General features: G+C 35.1%; 1 protein-coding gene across 3 annotated transcripts; it reads left to right on the plus strand.

The window, feature by feature from the left end:
* The first annotated feature begins 1,536 nt into the window (after positions 1 to 1,536).
* Positions 1,537 to 14,429, plus strand: LOC145608780 (cyclin-T1-3-like). 3 transcript variants are annotated; one of them, XR_014105890.1, is made up of 8 exons: positions 1,537 to 1,697; positions 1,773 to 2,075; positions 7,751 to 7,832; positions 7,983 to 8,117; positions 8,814 to 8,989; positions 9,073 to 9,224; positions 9,450 to 10,578; positions 14,155 to 14,429. XR_014105890.1 is itself a non-coding variant. In XM_081664378.1 (7 exons), exons 2-7 carry the CDS (start codon positions 1,855 to 1,857, stop codon positions 10,478 to 10,480), a joined length of 1,797 nt encoding a protein of 598 aa, XP_081520504.1. In that variant the 5' UTR covers positions 1,537 to 1,697; positions 1,828 to 1,854; the 3' UTR covers positions 10,481 to 11,053. The 3 variants fall into 3 exon arrangements, 1 of the variants encoding a protein (XP_081520504.1); XR_014105888.1 differs by having other exon boundaries at positions 1,828 to 2,075; XM_081664378.1 differs by lacking the exon at positions 14,155 to 14,429 and having other exon boundaries at positions 1,828 to 2,075; positions 9,450 to 11,053.
* The last annotated feature ends 2,976 nt before the right edge of the window (positions 14,430 to 17,405 follow it).

Genomic DNA, 17,405 nt, shown 5'->3' on the forward strand with positions numbered 1-17,405 from the left:
GCAGAATCTTAAACTCAGTGTAATAATCTGTCACAGTCTTCCAGACTGCTTGGCCTCATATATCTCTTTGTTCAACTAATACTTCCAGACCCATTTGCAATTGCATACCATTGCTCAAGTTGAGTCTAGATATGAGACCAGTTATTGATGAATATAACATATTTCTTTACTAAATCTGATACATTTCCAGGCTATGATCATATTGTTACAAGTATCCAAAGGTGATCAATGAGCGGGCCGGCCAAGGTCAAAAAAAATTTGCCCATTTCTCGGGCAGGCCGGAAATGTGTGCCCAAACCCGCCCAAACTAATCGGGCCATGCGGGCTTTTTGGGTAATTCGGGTCGAGCCAAAAAAATCAACTAAAAAAGCATAAAATCCATTTCCCAAACGCGTCCAAACTTTTTAAAAATCGGGCTGAGCCGGGCCCAACTCGATTTCGGACCAGAAAATTTTGCCCAAAACCTGCCCAAAATCGGGCTGGGCTCAATGTGATCATCTCTACAAGTATCCTATGCTTCTTGCTTTACTCGATCACTAAGATCTCTTCTTACTATTCCTGTTACAAATCCATATTTTCTTTTGGATTCCAGGCTGATTTCCATTGATCTTTGCCAAGATTTGTAATTACTTGATCCTTACAACTATTCTATGCTGATAGAGTTGCTTCCATCAGATAGATGTAAGTTTAAAGGGCTGGTAGTTTGTATTACAGTTGACATATCTACTCAAACAGCAAGGACACAGCAGATTCTATTTATAAAGGTTTCAAATTTATATGTCCCATACAGATTTAACACACACTATATTTATAAAAGAATAAAGCTTTAAACTTTAATGCATAAATGCTGCTAATAAACTAACCTCGTGCTCTGATACCATAATGATAGACATAAAAGGCACGAACTTTAATTTATCAAACAAAGACCAACAGCAAAAATTATTTCAAGCAGGTTCTTTTCATTGCATATTTTGTGCTCATTTCCGACAAAAGAGTCATCATAACCGCATTTTTTTGAGGAAAACTCATCCTAACCACATTTAACACATGATAACTCAGTTTAATTAATGTAATTTCAACCGTTTTTAAAAAAAAAATTTCTTAAAAAAACCCAAAAAAATTACAAAAAAAATTATACAAGCTTTGGTGTGTGAAGATAGTATTTGAGAAACAGAAGTGTAAAGATTGACTAAGGGTTCGTTTGGTATTACTGTGGTTTTCTGTTTTTTTAAAGTATATTATATATGTCACAGAATGAATAAAAAATTATTTAGACTTATTAAAATTATGATAATTTTGAAAACTGACAACAGAAAAGTGGAAACATTTTTTTCTTATTTCCTGTTTTTGGTTTTTAGTTTTTAGTTTCCAAAAAAACAGGAAATTGAAAACAAAAAATGATGCTTAACAAACCCTAATATACTCGATACTTTTTACTCGTAAAACAAGTTTACTCTAAACCCTTAACTGGACGATGGTATAAAGACTGAACCCATTTTGTTATTAGACGGATCTAAGCATTAATAAGTGTGGCGGGTCATGGGTAATAGGGATCCAAGGCGTCCAACCCATTGAATTGCAGATTGCTCTATTCAAGCGCATTCAACGTTCTCCTTCTCCATTGAAGCGCAGTTGCCGTTCTCCGTTGAATCTAGTTCTTGTATCCCCCACCCCATTGAAGCAGCTTCAATTCTGAGGTAATTTGTTTGTATTTGTTCTCATCATATCAAATTTCCCTAATTCTTGTTATGAGATAATTGAATCAAATATAGGAATTTGGTTAGGGTTTGGAAACCCTAATTTTGTTTACTTAATTGGGATTACTAGAGTTTCGGATTTTCTGGAAGAATTGATATGGCGAGTTTGGCTTCCGGAGATTCCTCGCAAATTGGAGCTCCGGAAGTGGGGTCACTGAGATCACCACCTCAAGAAGATGGTGGGCGATGGTACTTTTCTAGGAAGGAAATTGAAGAGGATTCACCATCAAGGCGTGATAGTATTGACCTAAAAAAGGAAACATATTTGCGCAAGTCTTACTGCACCTTTCTACAAGATTTAGGAATGAGACTTAAAGTGTGAGTTCTCATTCTTTATAATCAACTCTATTTCTGAACTATTGTTTCTTGATTGTTATGCTCTACCTTTCTTCATCGTATTGTCAATCGTTGTTACTCGTATTGTTTACTGTTGTGATTCGGAAGTTTACATGATGTATGCTTTAGATTTTGATGCAAAGAAAGGACTGTCCTTTCCCCTCTTACTTGTCGGGGGATTCTATTACAGACTTGACTGACTGTATAGAAGTTTTTTTTTTTTGGGGGGGGGGGGGGGGGAGATGGTGTCGTTGGCTCTCAATAGAACATTCGAATTAGTTTCAAAGTAAAACTAATTTATATTCTGAAATTTTAATGTGATATTCCATTGATTTGGGTGTAATGCATGAACATGACATTGCCTATGAGAATGCTTGTAATAGATCATTGCCTTTCAATTTTTTTGTAGAAATGGATTGTTTCTAAATTATCCGTATCCATTTGGTTTTTATGATACTTTACTGAGGAAAGTGGGTAGTAAGTGGTCATCAATTTGATTTAACCCCATTGTCCACCATGTCCGTTTTGCGGTGATATAAGTCGAGGCCCTTTCATAGGTCAGGATATTTCTTACATTTTCATAGGAAAGGATTGTTACTGATGGGTTAATCCTACATATTATCCATACCCTCTTGTTTTTTTGTAGTCATCTTCTTTGAATATTGAGGATGTTTGGTGATTCCTGTCACCAATTTAATGTAGCCCATTGCACACCATGTCTTTCTTGTGGTAGCATAATTCTCCCTACCTTGTACTTAATACTCTTTGTTGCACTTTGGTACCCTCTCGATGTTCTTTGTTTTCTTACTTTTCCCGCCGTGGACACTTTCATTTCTGTGTATATATGTGAGTGGCAGGAGGTTCTAGGCTTATGGAGTTGGTCAGTTGGTCTGCAGAATTTATCCTGGATATAAACTTAAACTACATTTCCTTGGTAAATAGAGAGAGTGTTATTGGCAATTTGGCATTCTTGGTCTGGTTGGGAGTTTTTATAGGTTCAGTCCAGGGACTCCAGTTTGCTGCTACTAGTGATATATGATTGGTGGTTTATTGCTGTTTACTTGTTTAAAAGCCACTTTCGTCATATTTATGTTGAAATTAGTATTCGATCTGGGTATGTAGGCTTATAAACAGGAGGCAGTGCTAAGGCCCTTAGTGATTTTTTTGCAATGATACTGTTTCAAATGATGATTTTGTTATGCCCTTTTCAAATCATTTTGGGAATAAGGCTTTGTTGTTGACTTGTTGTTGCTGTTGTTGTGATACTCAAAGAGTTCTTGGGTGCCAACATTGGGAGATGGGTGGTGTTGTATTGAGCAGTGGTGGAGCCAGAAATTTTAAATCGGGGGGACAAATGAATATCACTTAGTTTGACAAAAATCTTGGAATAAACAGATACTTGAATGGTTAAAGTTTTCCACAAAAAAATTCAAAATACAGAGTACTTAGTCAAAAAACCGACATCATATACCAAAGTTTCCTCCTAAACGCATTTGTTTATGAGTTTGGAATATTTGAAAATCGTACATTAAATAATATAACCAAATAATGTAGTACTTATCAATTTATCATAACTCCCTTTCACTACCATAATTTGAAAGTAGTTCAAGTAAAATTACAACTACAATTATTCAAATAAGTATTCGAAGTAATTGGTAAGAAAAGAAATGAAAAAAAAAATTATTAAGAGAAGAAATGAAAAAAATAATAATAAAGTGAAATGCCTGCAATAAGTATTAAACTTCGGTCAGGTATTTTGTACTTGTTCAAAAATAAAAATTATGATGGCCTCAAAGGGATTCGATCTTGCATACACAAACCCACACAAGATTCAGTAGTTGATGCTTTGACCGCTACAACATTTGCTACTATGTGGGATATTCTGCACAAAAAAATAGATTTAAACTAAATTTTTTTTATAAGTGGGGAGACAGCTGTCCCCCCTTGTTCCACGCTGGCTCCGCTTGTGGTATCGAGGGCCATCTCACATTTCTAGGAAGCCTCTTATCGATCTAGGTCTTGGAACTATGAGCTGAACCTTTTTATTCTAGGAGGACCCATGCCTTGGTTTTAAAAGCACGCCTCGGGCAGGGAAATGGGCTTTAGCTAGGCGAGGTTTAGTCTCCTACGGAAGGCGCGCGCCTTTGCGCCTCAAGGAAAATAACTGAGATTTAAGTTATAAACTGAAGAATGATGGACATTTTTTCAAATTCAGACTACTTTAACTTTACATATATCATTATTTGATTTATTATGAATCTTTTTAATTGGTATTAAGTACAATCAAAGTGAAAAATATTTTGAAATAAATATATAAATACATGCGCTTTGCATACAAAAGGCATGCGCCTTCGCCTCGTGCCTAGGCTGCAAGGACCATTTGCGCCTTGGTGCTCCTTTTAAAACTAAGACCCATGCTCAGATATAGCTTTGTTTATGTGAGTAACTCCATTATCGATCGTTTTGCCTTTTTTTAAACTTTAAATATCAATAGGCTGTGTGGTGATTCTACATACTCTTTGATAGTCTTTGGTAATACATCTTTGATTTCATGGTTTTTTTTTTTTTTATTTTTTTTATTTTTTTTTTTTATTGACTTTCACTACTGAGTTCCATGTGTTATCACCTACATAGTCTAATCACAATTCTTTTGTTTTTAGCCTTGAATTGGATATTTTATAATCGATATGCGCTCATCCTCTATTTAGTAGCTTTTGTCTTTCTACTTTACCTAAGTTAAGCCTTAAACCCACTGACCTTCCCACCTTTTTTCTTGCCCCTTATATCTCCATGCCATTTCGCTTTGTGTACTTAATTATGGGACTGAGGTAGTACTTACTACTTAGTAAATAGAATTCTGAGATTTTGATTGTTTTTTAAATATCATTTAGCCATACAAGGGGATGATGAGACCTGGAATAATGTTTTCTTTTTCATTCTATCCATCTGATCATTATATATATTATGGGAGTCAAGGAAGGTTTATTCTGGAATTAGCACAAATTGTCAATATGTAGATGAAATAACTCCTATTTTATTGCCTGGACAGAGGAGGGATTGATTTTTATTTATATTTTAAGGTATTATAAGTGTCATTTGCGAGCATTACAAAATTATTTTATAGTGGGAATAGTAAGCTCACCAGTTATGTTGCAAGCAACTAAGTTCTGGGCTGGCCTTTTATTAGTATTTTGAGAAACATCATTTACTGTTGCTATATTGATTTCAAGCTAAATGTCATAAAACTTCTTCTTTACTAGTTATTAGTATTATTATTGCTATATTTTTTATTTTTCTGATTCATTCTATAATATATTATTTCTATTACAAATATTTTAAAAAGAAGTTTCGTTATGCTATATGTTGTTGGATTATTCTCAATATGTTTTTATCAAATGATCAAGTTTTTATAATCATCAACTAAATACTAATATATATTTTTTTAAAATGACGGTCAAAGTTATTCATAGGCAAGAATGAAAGTCCATGTGTTGTAAATCTTGTAATAATACAAGAACAGAGGAAGTTTGAAATTGGAGCTGTACAGAGGTTTTGTACGTATGAATTGTGTATAGTTTTGCAAGATGCTTAACCTAATCTTGAACTGACTGTGCTTTCATTTGTTCTATTGCTGACTTGTTTCAGGTGGGATGTTGTGGGTAGTTCATAGTGTAGAGTTTAGTAAGAGCATTTTTTCATGTGCTATACGTGTTACCTCCCTGAAAATACATGTGACAATCCCTGCTGATTAACGATTTGAAAGTAGGCAACATAGGGAAGGAGAAGTGAAAAAGATGAGGGTGGGGGCCTGGTCAAATGGTAATATTATGTTGTGTTTGGAATTTTCTAATCAAGGTGGTATGTTGAGGAATTACTAGATTACAGCAGTTTTACTACTTTTCCATGTTTGAGATGCCAATAAGTCCTTTTTTTTCTTAAGATTTTTTTTTTCTTGCTTCATATTGATAGTTTCTTGTTATTTTCTACACCATATTACATTAATTGTTTTTTTTTCTTCTTAAAATTCTTTTTAAAAATTGCAGTGATCAAGTAGTATTTGTGGGATCTGGCAATAATTTTTTTTTTGTTTCCGTTATTTTTCCATGGAACATAGCTAATGAATATGGACTGATGCTGGATACATGTTTTTAATAGCCGGGAAATAGATGTAATAGGCACTTTGGTCGGTCTTTTCTTGGTTTTAGAATCTTTTACATATGAGTAGAAAATTTGCTGGTGCTTGGATTTGGAAGTGAAAAGCACTTTTCTTTCTTTTCTAGTGGTGTTGAACTCTTATACTGGACTTGGATTCAGGAATTGGTAAACTGGTGAAGAGTAGTGTAGTCCTAGTTTAGGAAGATCAAACTGTAACATAATTTGTTAAAGGTTTGTTAGTTTGTTACCCACCTTATTTTAAAATGGACTATCCCGGGGAGCAACTAGCTATCTAATAGAAGACTGATTCTTATTTTTAGTCTATAGTACATTAGATTGGGCAGCGCAGGTCTAACATCAGAATCTGAATCTTTTAGAGTCTAGTTCTACAATATAAAGTGGCTATCTTATTTAAAAAATAGCTTTTAACCAGATAAAGAGTAATTTTGAGGTATATAAGGGCTTAGAGTCTAGTAATGATCTTTCTTACCTTTGGCATGTATAAAACTTCCCCTTTGTTTTAAGGATCACTTGAAAATATCTTTTCTTGCTATTGATCTTTTAATTATAATATTGAACCTGGGGGAAACTGATGCATTCATGTGGGACACTGCTAACAAGTCCAATTAATGTACCATGTTACTGTTCCTAGAATGTTGTGATTATTGTAGAATTATTGTATATGAGGATGTTTTACTTATCCATCTTGGTTTCTAGAGGTGTATTGCCTAGAAATGATGAACTTTGTTTATTTATTTTGTAGTTTATTGATACCCCAATGCCTCCAAGACAGCCTGTCCAGTCATGTTAAGGAGTTATATTATTGTATTATTGTAAATTGGCTGTTCTAAGATCACCCCTATAGATGCATAGAGGCTGTCTTGATTAGATGAGACTTATGTCTTCACAACAGTTAGTAAGCAAGAGGTTAGTTTAGTGGAGACATTTGATTTAATCCACTTTAATTAGAAGCTGAAACACTGTCCATGAGCTTGTTACACCCTTTTGATGGAAGGTGTACCAAATTTACATGTCCATTGATTTATAGTATCTTAGTGTATTCTAACTGTTATTATTTTTTTAGTAAAATTTGGGAAGGAGAGAACTTTGAAGGGGTTCGAGGATGCTTGCTTCATTTTTCAAGCTGCTTATTTTTCACTTTGTGTTGTGCAAGGCTTTGGATATGGTCCTGGAAGACTAATAGGGCCAGAGAGAAACGGGTTGGAGGAACCAGTTTCTGTTGATATTATGTGTTGGACAGAGTTGTGTTATTTTTATTTTTATCCTAGGAATGAATTTTCACACTTATTACCATCCGAATGAAGACTTTTATATTGATGTTGGCATCAGTGAAAGATTTGACTACTTTACTTTTGCAAAAATTTGATTAGTGTACAGTTTTGGTATGTCATTTCATATGTAGTGTTTTCAAATAATTGTATGTCATTTATATAAACTTCAGTGTGAAGTTCTTTTACATGACATTTCTTTTGTTAATGCAGACCTCAGGTAACAATTGCTACTGCAATTATATTTTGTCACCGGTTTTATCTCCGGCAGTCCCATGCCAAAAATGATAGAAGGGTACGCACTGGTTCTAGTGACCTTTTTTTTTTTATTACTATCTGGTGGTTAAAGATAACTTGAACAAAATTTATGTTTTTGTACTGAACTCTTTTTGGTGAAAAATATCGCATATGGTGCCCACTTTTAACTGATTCTCATCTTCTGCAGACTATTGCCACGGCTTGTATGTTTCTTGCTGGGAAGGTTGAAGAAACCCCACGTCCATTAAAAGATGTCATCCTAGTTTCCTATGAAATTATTCATAAAAAGGATCCCACTGCAGTTCAGAAGATTAAGATAAGGGTACTGTTTTTATCTGCTTTCTCTTTTGTTCCTTTCAGGCTGCAAAGAAGCTCTTGGTTCTATTTTATTTTTTGCTTAAGCCACCCTGATTCTGTTGTCTTCCTATAAGGTTGTTAGAATCAATTTTTGTATTCCAGCAAGATGTATGCATTTTGATATTTAATAGGCTAGTCTGTCTTTTCCCTCGGTAAAGCATGGCAAGGAATCTCCTGGGACATTGCTGCAATAGGCTACAATTTTTTATTTATTAGTAATGATTACATTGCTCATTCTGAAAAATAAGCGAACATATTCTGATCTATTAGTGCAATAGTGCTGATTTATGTCCTTTTATTACCGGATGGTTCTCATATCCCTATTATATAGGATAGACTACTTGTTGAAAGTGGAAATTTTACTCTTGATTGAACCAACAATTTATATGTATTCTACATGTTTAAACAAGATAATAATGAGTATGGCCATGGTCAGATATAAGTGGAAATAGTACTTTGAAGGAGATGGACAATTTGTTGTTTGCTCTTTACTTTCTTTATTATTGTTCATAATCTATGTAGTTCATGTCTTATACTCTTTTCCTTTCTCTTTTTAGTGAAATATTTTCATATGTTAGTATTAGAAAGATACAAAAGTGATATACTTTGACTGTGATTTGTGTGAATGTTTTGATGTATTTATGTTTGATTTAACGTGCAGGAGGTTTTTGAACAACAAAAAGAGCTAATTTTATTGGGGGAGAGGGTTGTACTAGCAACTCTTGGCTTTGATCTGAATGTGCAACATCCATATAAACCTCTTGTTGAGGCTATAAAGAAATTCAAGGTTGCGCAGAATGCCCTTGCCCAGGTTGCATGGAATTTTGTCAATGATGGGTATGATGCATATGAAAATCTTGTAATATGACGTGAAGATCTTTCTTCCAAACCCTTAATTGACACTTAAATTGGCCATGTAGGCTGCGGACATCTCTTTGCTTGCAATTTAAGCCCCATCATATAGCAGCAGGTGCCATCTTTCTTGCTGCCAAGTTCCTTAAAGTCAAACTTCCTTCGGATGGTGAGAAGGTCTGGTGGCAAGAGTTTGATGTCACCCCACGTCAATTGGAGGGTTGGTCCTTTAATTTAAGAGCTTGCTATGGAATCATTGCTGCCAATAGTTCTTTCTTGTAATATGTTTATATCTTATAAGTTATTTTCTTTTGCCTCAACCTTCGATTTTACATTCAGGAACAGGAAAGTAATATCAGGAGAGCTTAATTGCTGCAGATACTTTCTTATGTATGAATAAGTTTTTACAATTGTCGTATTCATGTTCATTGTTCTACTTTTGCAGAGGTTAGCAATCAAATGTTAGAACTGTATGAACAGAACAGAGCACCACAAAGTCAAGGTAGTGAAGCTGAAGGCAGTGTAGCAGGAGGGGCTGCTAATCGACCCACGTCAAGAACTTCAACTGAAGAGCAAGTACCAAATAACAATATTCCTCAAGCAGTAGCTGCGACTAAGACCGGAACCTTGAAGCCACCTAGTGCTCACCAGTTGCCTGATCTTCCAAACAAACACACCGGACCCCCTAGAGTATCCCATAGTCGGAATAATGACTATGTGAACTCAGATCACAAAGCTGAACCTAGAGCTGTGGAGCCCTTGGTTTACCCTGAGAATTTGGATGATGGTCAAAATATGAGATCTGCCCCAGAGTGGAATAGCAGTGAAGATAGTAAAGAAAAGAGTATTGGGGGAAATAAAGCAAAAGACGGGGGAGATTCAAAAGATAAATACCATAATAATAATGTAGAATTCAAAGAAGCTGGTCAAACCCAATCACCATCAGAAATGATTGAGAAGATAGATACAAACAAGCTGAAGGAATTATGTGAAAAGAGAAGGAAGTCCCGAGGGGATGTGATTAAGAAGAAAGACTCAATGGATGAGTATGATCCCATTGTGAAAGAGCTGGAAGAGGGGGTTGAGTTAGCTGCTGCAGAGAGTGAGAAAATAAAGCAAGAAAAAAAGCAAAACTGGGCTCAGCCCTCCACTCGGCTTGATAATGATAACTCCCATAATAGCAAGCACCTTGAGCCTTCTGGAGATAGGCACCATACGGGCTCGAAGAGTCAGCAATCACATGGACTTGATGTTGAGAATGTTGAAGAAGGTGAGGTGTCTGCATTAGATGATTCTAGCTGGGATTATCAATCACCCCAGTCAAATGATCGGAAGAGAAAGGCTGGAAGCTCACCGGACAAAACAAGTGATGGAAAAAGATGGCAAGGGGATTTTTCTGAAGAGAAAAACAGGATTGGCCGCCTTGGATATCCTGATAGGGATCACAAAAGGCATGTACAGGAAAATCATGCCTGAAGCTGCTGATCTTTTCCATGAAGCATAATTTGGGTTGTTAGCTACCTACATATTATTTGTAGTAGAGCAGAATGCAGCTGCTTGATAAAAAACTATAGGTACGCTCAGAATGCCATATATTCGGTGCTTCTATATGTTATTCATTAAGTTTCAATGAGCTTTAATTTGTGTTGAAAAGGAAAAAAAGGAATTCATTCTGATCAGTCAAAATTTTGCTGTCTATTTATATTGCTTGGCCACTTTTCTTCTCTCCCCTTTTGATTGGATTACTTGTGGTTCACAACGATGATGATGACTGATGACAACTGGGTCTAGTTGGATTGTGTGTCTGCCTTCTGAGGAAGAGTGTTAATGAGTACTGGGACTTGTAATCCATGGTAAAATTTTTAGGAAATAGTCAATTTAGTTGATTGTAAAACTTTTACATGTAACATGATGGGCATCAATCAGAACTTCACTATGATATCTACATCATTCCAACTGTAACTCCTAATTTCTATTTATGGCCTTCATAATTAAATCAGAGGCCTTTTCCTTCAGATAATAAATACACGTTTGAGCTGTACATGCCTTCAGTTTTTACAGTTCCTTTTCTCCTTATCTTTTTTTTTTTTTTTTTTTTTTTTTTTTTTTTTTTTAATTTTTATTTTTATTTTTTAAAAGCACATGCCTAATGTACTGTTTCTTTGAAGAGTAGCAAATAGCAATATTTAATAAGCTGGAAGATTTTTTTCAGATTCCTTGTGTTTAGTTTGGTTACTTTTTCTGCTAAACTTGTTTGTACTATTGCTAGGTGGCTCTGTATGTTTTTTGTTAAATCTTTTCTTGTTTATTTGTCAGTAACTACCAATTCTAAACAGTGTTATTCATACAACTTCCTTTTGTTATTTTTTTAAAATAACTGCCTTTTTAAAGTCCAAAGTTTATAATTCAATACCCAACTACCAAAATTTCTCCACATAGACCTCATTCTATCCTCTTTTGGCACTAAAGTAGTGCTTAGTTAATACTAAACTAAGTACCTATACACTTCTTTGTTGGTACAAACTATTTCCTCCGTTTCTATTTACTTGACCCATAGCCTTGGGCACAGTATTTAAGGAGATGATAGAGAAATTGTAGTTTTGTGGCCCTTGTTGCACATGGCTTACCCTTATTAACCTCAAAAGTTGCCCCCATGTGTACTTTTTAAGGGTAATTTAGATAATTTATCCACCAAAAGCTTACCATATATAGTATGGGTCAAGTAATATGACATTTTCCTTTTAGAAATGTTAGTCAAGTAAATAGAAATGGAGGAAGTAGAATTTAGGCTTTGTTGGTACTAATATACATCTTTGGGGTTCATGTGACGCGAGAATAGATGGATTTCTAAAAATTACGAAAGGTAGTTATTTGAATTTTGAACGACACTTTTTAAAACGGGAAACTAATGTCAAAATTATCTTTTTTCTTCAATTATCTTTGAAATTTTAAGGTTTTTGTCTAGAACTCTAGGTAGTAGATTGTGTTCCTTTAAAGCTTAGCCTTAAATCTTTATCTTTTAAGACTTACTTAGCTGATTCGGCACATGGGGTTATAGAGGGTTTTCTAGAATTTGCAAGTCATACATAAAATAACATAGTTAATTTTTACTGTCATTCATTTTCTTACAGTTGAAAAAACAACCTTTTGTTTGTGTTCATCAGATGCCCTGCACAACTATGATTCTTCCCTCACCTTAAACTACTTACCCAAAAAAGATACACAAGGCATAGCTGTACACCCACCCTGTCCACATATCCCCTATAAATCTACAAGGCAAAGTGTATCTGACCGAGGTCATGTGGAGTGCTGCCCTTTAGTTTGGTTGTTTTTGCTGGCTTGCTCATTGCTAGGACAGCCATCTGTCACGTGCTGACAGTAAGCTGTTTTTGCCCAAATTAGAGCAATTAAGTATTTTCTTCTGCAGGACTTTCCTTTCTTTATCATATTTGCAACATTAATTTGGGAGAACTATGGTGTATCTCTTCTCACTGTTGAGCATTTTTCGAATATTTATCCAACTTCTTAAGGAATTGTTTCATGGAAAAGAGTGACAACATATGAATGGTTAGGGCTTCATTTAACTCTGATGTGGCTGTTGATTTCTCTAAACTCTTATTCTCATAAACATAACATGTGTCGAACTGTTAGCCCCAACCGGACCTTATCAATATGACCCTTTCTGATTGATTATTCATTAGATTAACGTAACAAAGTAATGTGAAACAGGAACGTTTCTACTTTGCTTATCTAAATTTATTTGCTTTTTGACTAGCAATGTATTATGGGTGTGGATGTGCCATTTTCACTTTCATTAATATCTGGCAGCTATGAATTTCCATAGTTCCATTAAGCCTTTTGTATTGTTTTTTTTTACTTATTTGACTTTATTTGCTGTTACTAAAGCTGCTTTTATTCATTTCAATGACTTCTTTGTCTGAGTTGAGTCATGTCTTTGTTATTATCTCAGCTTTTGGCAACCTAATTTGTGCTCATCATTTTGTGGTTGTCCATTTTGTGTGCCATGCTGCTGCTTTTATTGTTTGATTCTCTCTGCTGGTAAACTTTTCATGTTCAATTTTCTGAGCTTGGCAATGCTTTACCAATATTCTGCAACCAAAGTTTTAATGGAAGGTTGATTCAAGAACCTAGATGGATAATCTTTTGAGACGAAATATTTTATTGTGTTTGAGGAAAAAAAATGTTTGTTGTGTTTGATCATGGATAATTTATCTAGTACATTATCTGAGTTAATTTTGTAATTAGTATTTCCTTAGATTTGTTCTGCCCAGATATCATATTAGTTGCAAGAACCCTATATTTTGGAATGTTTTTGAATCTGATTTCTTGAAGCTATGCTTGGATTAATAATATATTTTAGGGGGAAATGGAAGAGAAGTAAAGAAAATACAGGTTGATGGAAGGTGATTGTAGACTGAAGAGTTAGTGAATGTAGGGGCTAGGGGTTTGCTCTAGTGATGGGTGCCCAGCGTGCCCACTCTAAGTAGAAGCTATGTAAAGGCTGTCATTTATTTGCCTGGTCAATCTTTTAGATATCCCAAGTAGCACTAGAATGATGCATCCACTTCCTCTCCTCCACACCCAAATTTTTTTTTTTGATGTTGGTTGGACTGTATCTAGTAAACTCATATTTTCCGTTTACATCTTGTTATTCCAACTTCCAAGTTTTTTTTTTTTTTTTTTTTTTTTTGCATGGCTGTCATTGCCAATGTGGAAGGGAGCAGCTGACAGAATTATTATGTACAGTGTTTTTTTTATAATTTTTTATAATTTTATAATTTTTTTTTTTAATTTTTAAGATTTTGATTTCTGCTAAATCAATTATTCAATTAGGATAGGATGTGTGCTATTAAATAAAATGTTTCAGTTTGAAACACAAACAACAAATTTATGGCCTTTAATGGAATTGGTGCTTTTAATTCTAGTTCTGCTTGACTTCTAATACTGTTTGCAGGTGTTGTGTTAATTAAAGTAATTTGATCGTGTCATCTCTTCTGCCTGTTATGTGTATATTTCCATTGATTTTCTTAGGAATGTTGTAAGGTGTTTATATTGCTGCACACACTTGAAGTATTACACTTTAAATGTGTGTTTTGGGTCAAATGTTTGATTAAGTGTTCATTTCCCAGTTAGGAATGCCTGAAGATTGGTGAAGTAGTTCCTAGTGCTGTTTCCCGTGGCAATGAGGATTGGGCTCATGAGCAAATTTCGGTTTTATTCTGTTGATGTTGTATGTAACTTACAGTATTCTTCACTGCAGAATTAACCAGTAAGCAGGGATTCTGGCATTATATGATTTGATGCTAGACAACATTTCAGTTGTTCATGAAAATGAAATTTTGTACTAGTATCTGTTGTGATTCAATTAATAAAACTATTTTTTTCTGCCTTTAATGAATTGCCATTAATTCCAGTAAAATATAAGCAAACTAATTTAGTATATATAGGCGATATAGCTGCAATTGTATGTAAATCGCAATTTCTACTGTATAACCGTTGTGGCATTGCACCATGTGTATATAGGCGATATAGCTGCAATTGTATTACTCTTTTTTTTTTTTTTTTCCTGTTATTTCATTTATGACGAGTATAAAATAACGGAAATTTTGTCACGTCTATAATTCCACCAATTTCACAGTAGGCATTTTCGTACACATTAGATGTCCAAGGAGAAGTCTTGTGGGATTAAGAAATGTTAGTAGTTGTCCTTGAATGGTTTCTAATACAGTTAGTTGTACTTCTCTTTATGTTACCAAGCAAACTGGTGAATTAAGTGTTTTTTTCTTTTAGAAAACACCCTTCGAAGAATAATATCCCAGCGAAAGTACCTTGGGCGTAAATCCTTGCAATTATTCTACCTTCCATCGCACATAGTCCATAGCCACAAGGCCCACAACCCACCCTTTCACTAGTGTCACCTCTCTTCATTCGCAATTCACACTTCACCAAACCCTAGTTGCCATTGGGTCTCACCTACCCATATCGTAAGGGAAGATAAGGTATAAGTGTAACTAAGTTAGACCTTGGGGAGTATGGTGATAGATGGTTATTTTTTTTTTATTGGTGTTTAGAGAGCCACAAAGGGCGGGGGTGAGAATCGATCTCAGGATCTCATGAAATCGGAAGGGAAGCTCTAACCACTTGAGCTATATCCCTCACTCTTTGATAGATGATTATAATATTGCGGAATTTACATCGGATTCAACATATGGCCAAGAATAATAATATGACCTTTGTCTGTTAATAAAAAAATGACATTAGGGATAATGAAGAATAATTTAGATTATATTACTTAATTAGGAATAGAACATTGTTTCTTAGTGGATTCAACTCTACTTTCTTGACTATCTTATTAGTGGATTCTAGAATTACTTTTGATTAGGTCAAACGACTTTATCTTGCTAGAAACCCTTAAAATGACTGCGAGTGGTTCCTTCATCTGATTTGTTGCTTTGATTGTAACACGTAGCCTCGATGATATATATAGCCTTTTTTTTTTTTTTCATGTATTACCTTGAATCATTTTATTTGTTTTATATAACTTATAACTTGTGATATATAATCATCCATTTCAACGACTTGAAATTGAGTCACGACTTTAAAAATATTAAAGTATGTAGCTTCAAATCCTAATTCACCTCATCTTTATGTTTTACTTATTTGTTTACGGCGAATATTCAATCGTGACCACTATTCCACCTCTTTGCGAATGGGTTATACTCAGGCTAGAGTTTTTCAAAATCACCTCTCTTCCTCCTACACGTGTTGATCTTCCCCTCGGAGAGCTTCTATGGCATTGTGTCTGAGTGCTAGGGCCAGTAGAACTATAGGCGGAGCTACAAGCTTGCTTGTGGCCGCTCTTAGGGTAGCTACTCGTAAGGGTTACCTTTGCCTTCTCATCTATATGTATTGTGTTGCTATGGTTTCTTTGTTCTGGCATAATGGTTCGGCTGATATTTCCCGTACTTGTCTAATTTAGGATTTTAATTAAATTCTCCCTCAACTTTCTTCTTGCAGGATATGTAAGGTCCCTAGATGATGGAGTACTCTCGCGCACTGGCTGGCCGTGCGTGCTCGACAACGACATTTCTTTTGTTATCCAATTAAAAAGGGTTATTGAACGCATTGATAGCAAATTAATTATGAGATCTTACTAATTCTTATTTTATATTTTCCTCTAACAGTAGGATTTCAATCCCTAATTCCAATCTCCACCATCTCACAACATCTCTATGCCATTGCTCATCATGTAATATCGTTATTTACCACTCAAGAAGATATTGACTATAAGAATTTTTTATTTCTTACTTCAATCTCCACCCACAAATCAACACCTCTATTCATTGCTTGTTATCTAAGATCGTTTTTTTTTCTTAATTTTAAGGATCTTTATCTCTTATTTAAATATCCACTCACACCTATATCTTTACCTAAGAAACCGGATTAGTTGTTTATGTGGTGCCTTACAAGTAGACCTGGCAAACGGGTCGTTTGGGTCTAGTACGGGCCGGGTAGACCTGATCAATGGGCGGGCCGGGTCGAGGCATAAAAAATTTGCCCATTTCTCGGGCAGGGCCGGGCTTCGGGCCATTTTCGGGCCGGGCCAAAAAATGAACTAAAATAGCATAAAAATGCATTCCCAAGCCCGTCCAACAAAATAAAAACTTCGGGCCCGGCCCGATATGATTTCGAGCCAGAAAATGCTGCCCAAAACCCGCCCAAAATCGGGTCGGACCAGGCTTTTTTTGATCAGCTTTAGGGTCGGGTCAGTTTCGGTTAATCAATATTTGGGCCGGGTCGGGTTGGGTCAATGCAGGTTTCGGGTCAATGATAATTCGGGTCGGGTATCGGGTCAATAGTTCGGGTTGAGTTCGGGTGGGTCATTTCAAGTCGGGTCAGTTCGGTTCAGGTCAGTCTTCGGGTTTAATTATTGGGTCAAGTTCGGGTCGGGTCAAGTTCAGGTCGGGTCAGGTGAATCTTTGTTTATGTCGATGTAGAAATTTGACCAATAATATATTATAATTATCAATAAGTATAAAGTATAACAATTGAACGTTAATAATATATTCATTAGACAATTCCAACAGTACTATATACACAAGACTGTATTGTTTCATATGTGTGATCACTATCATTGAATTGGTCAAAATTCAAATTAGATAAAGTGAATAGTGAAAAAAAAAATCAACATAACACTTAAAAGAAGAAGCTAAGAGTAATAGTAATAATAACAATAATATTAACTAGTGTTCTTAATCAAATGGAACTCTTTAATTATAAATTACGAATTTTACGAGTACTAAATTACACGCACATTTCAATAGTGTTATACACACAATACTATACTGTTTAATTTAGGTTAATAGCGATAAGTGTTTAT

The sequence above is a fragment of the Chenopodium album genome, chromosome 23 (genome assembly GCF_948465745.1).
Source record: "Chenopodium album chromosome 23, dcCheAlbu1.1, whole genome shotgun sequence".
Taxonomy (NCBI): Eukaryota; Viridiplantae; Streptophyta; class Magnoliopsida; order Caryophyllales; family Amaranthaceae; genus Chenopodium; species Chenopodium album.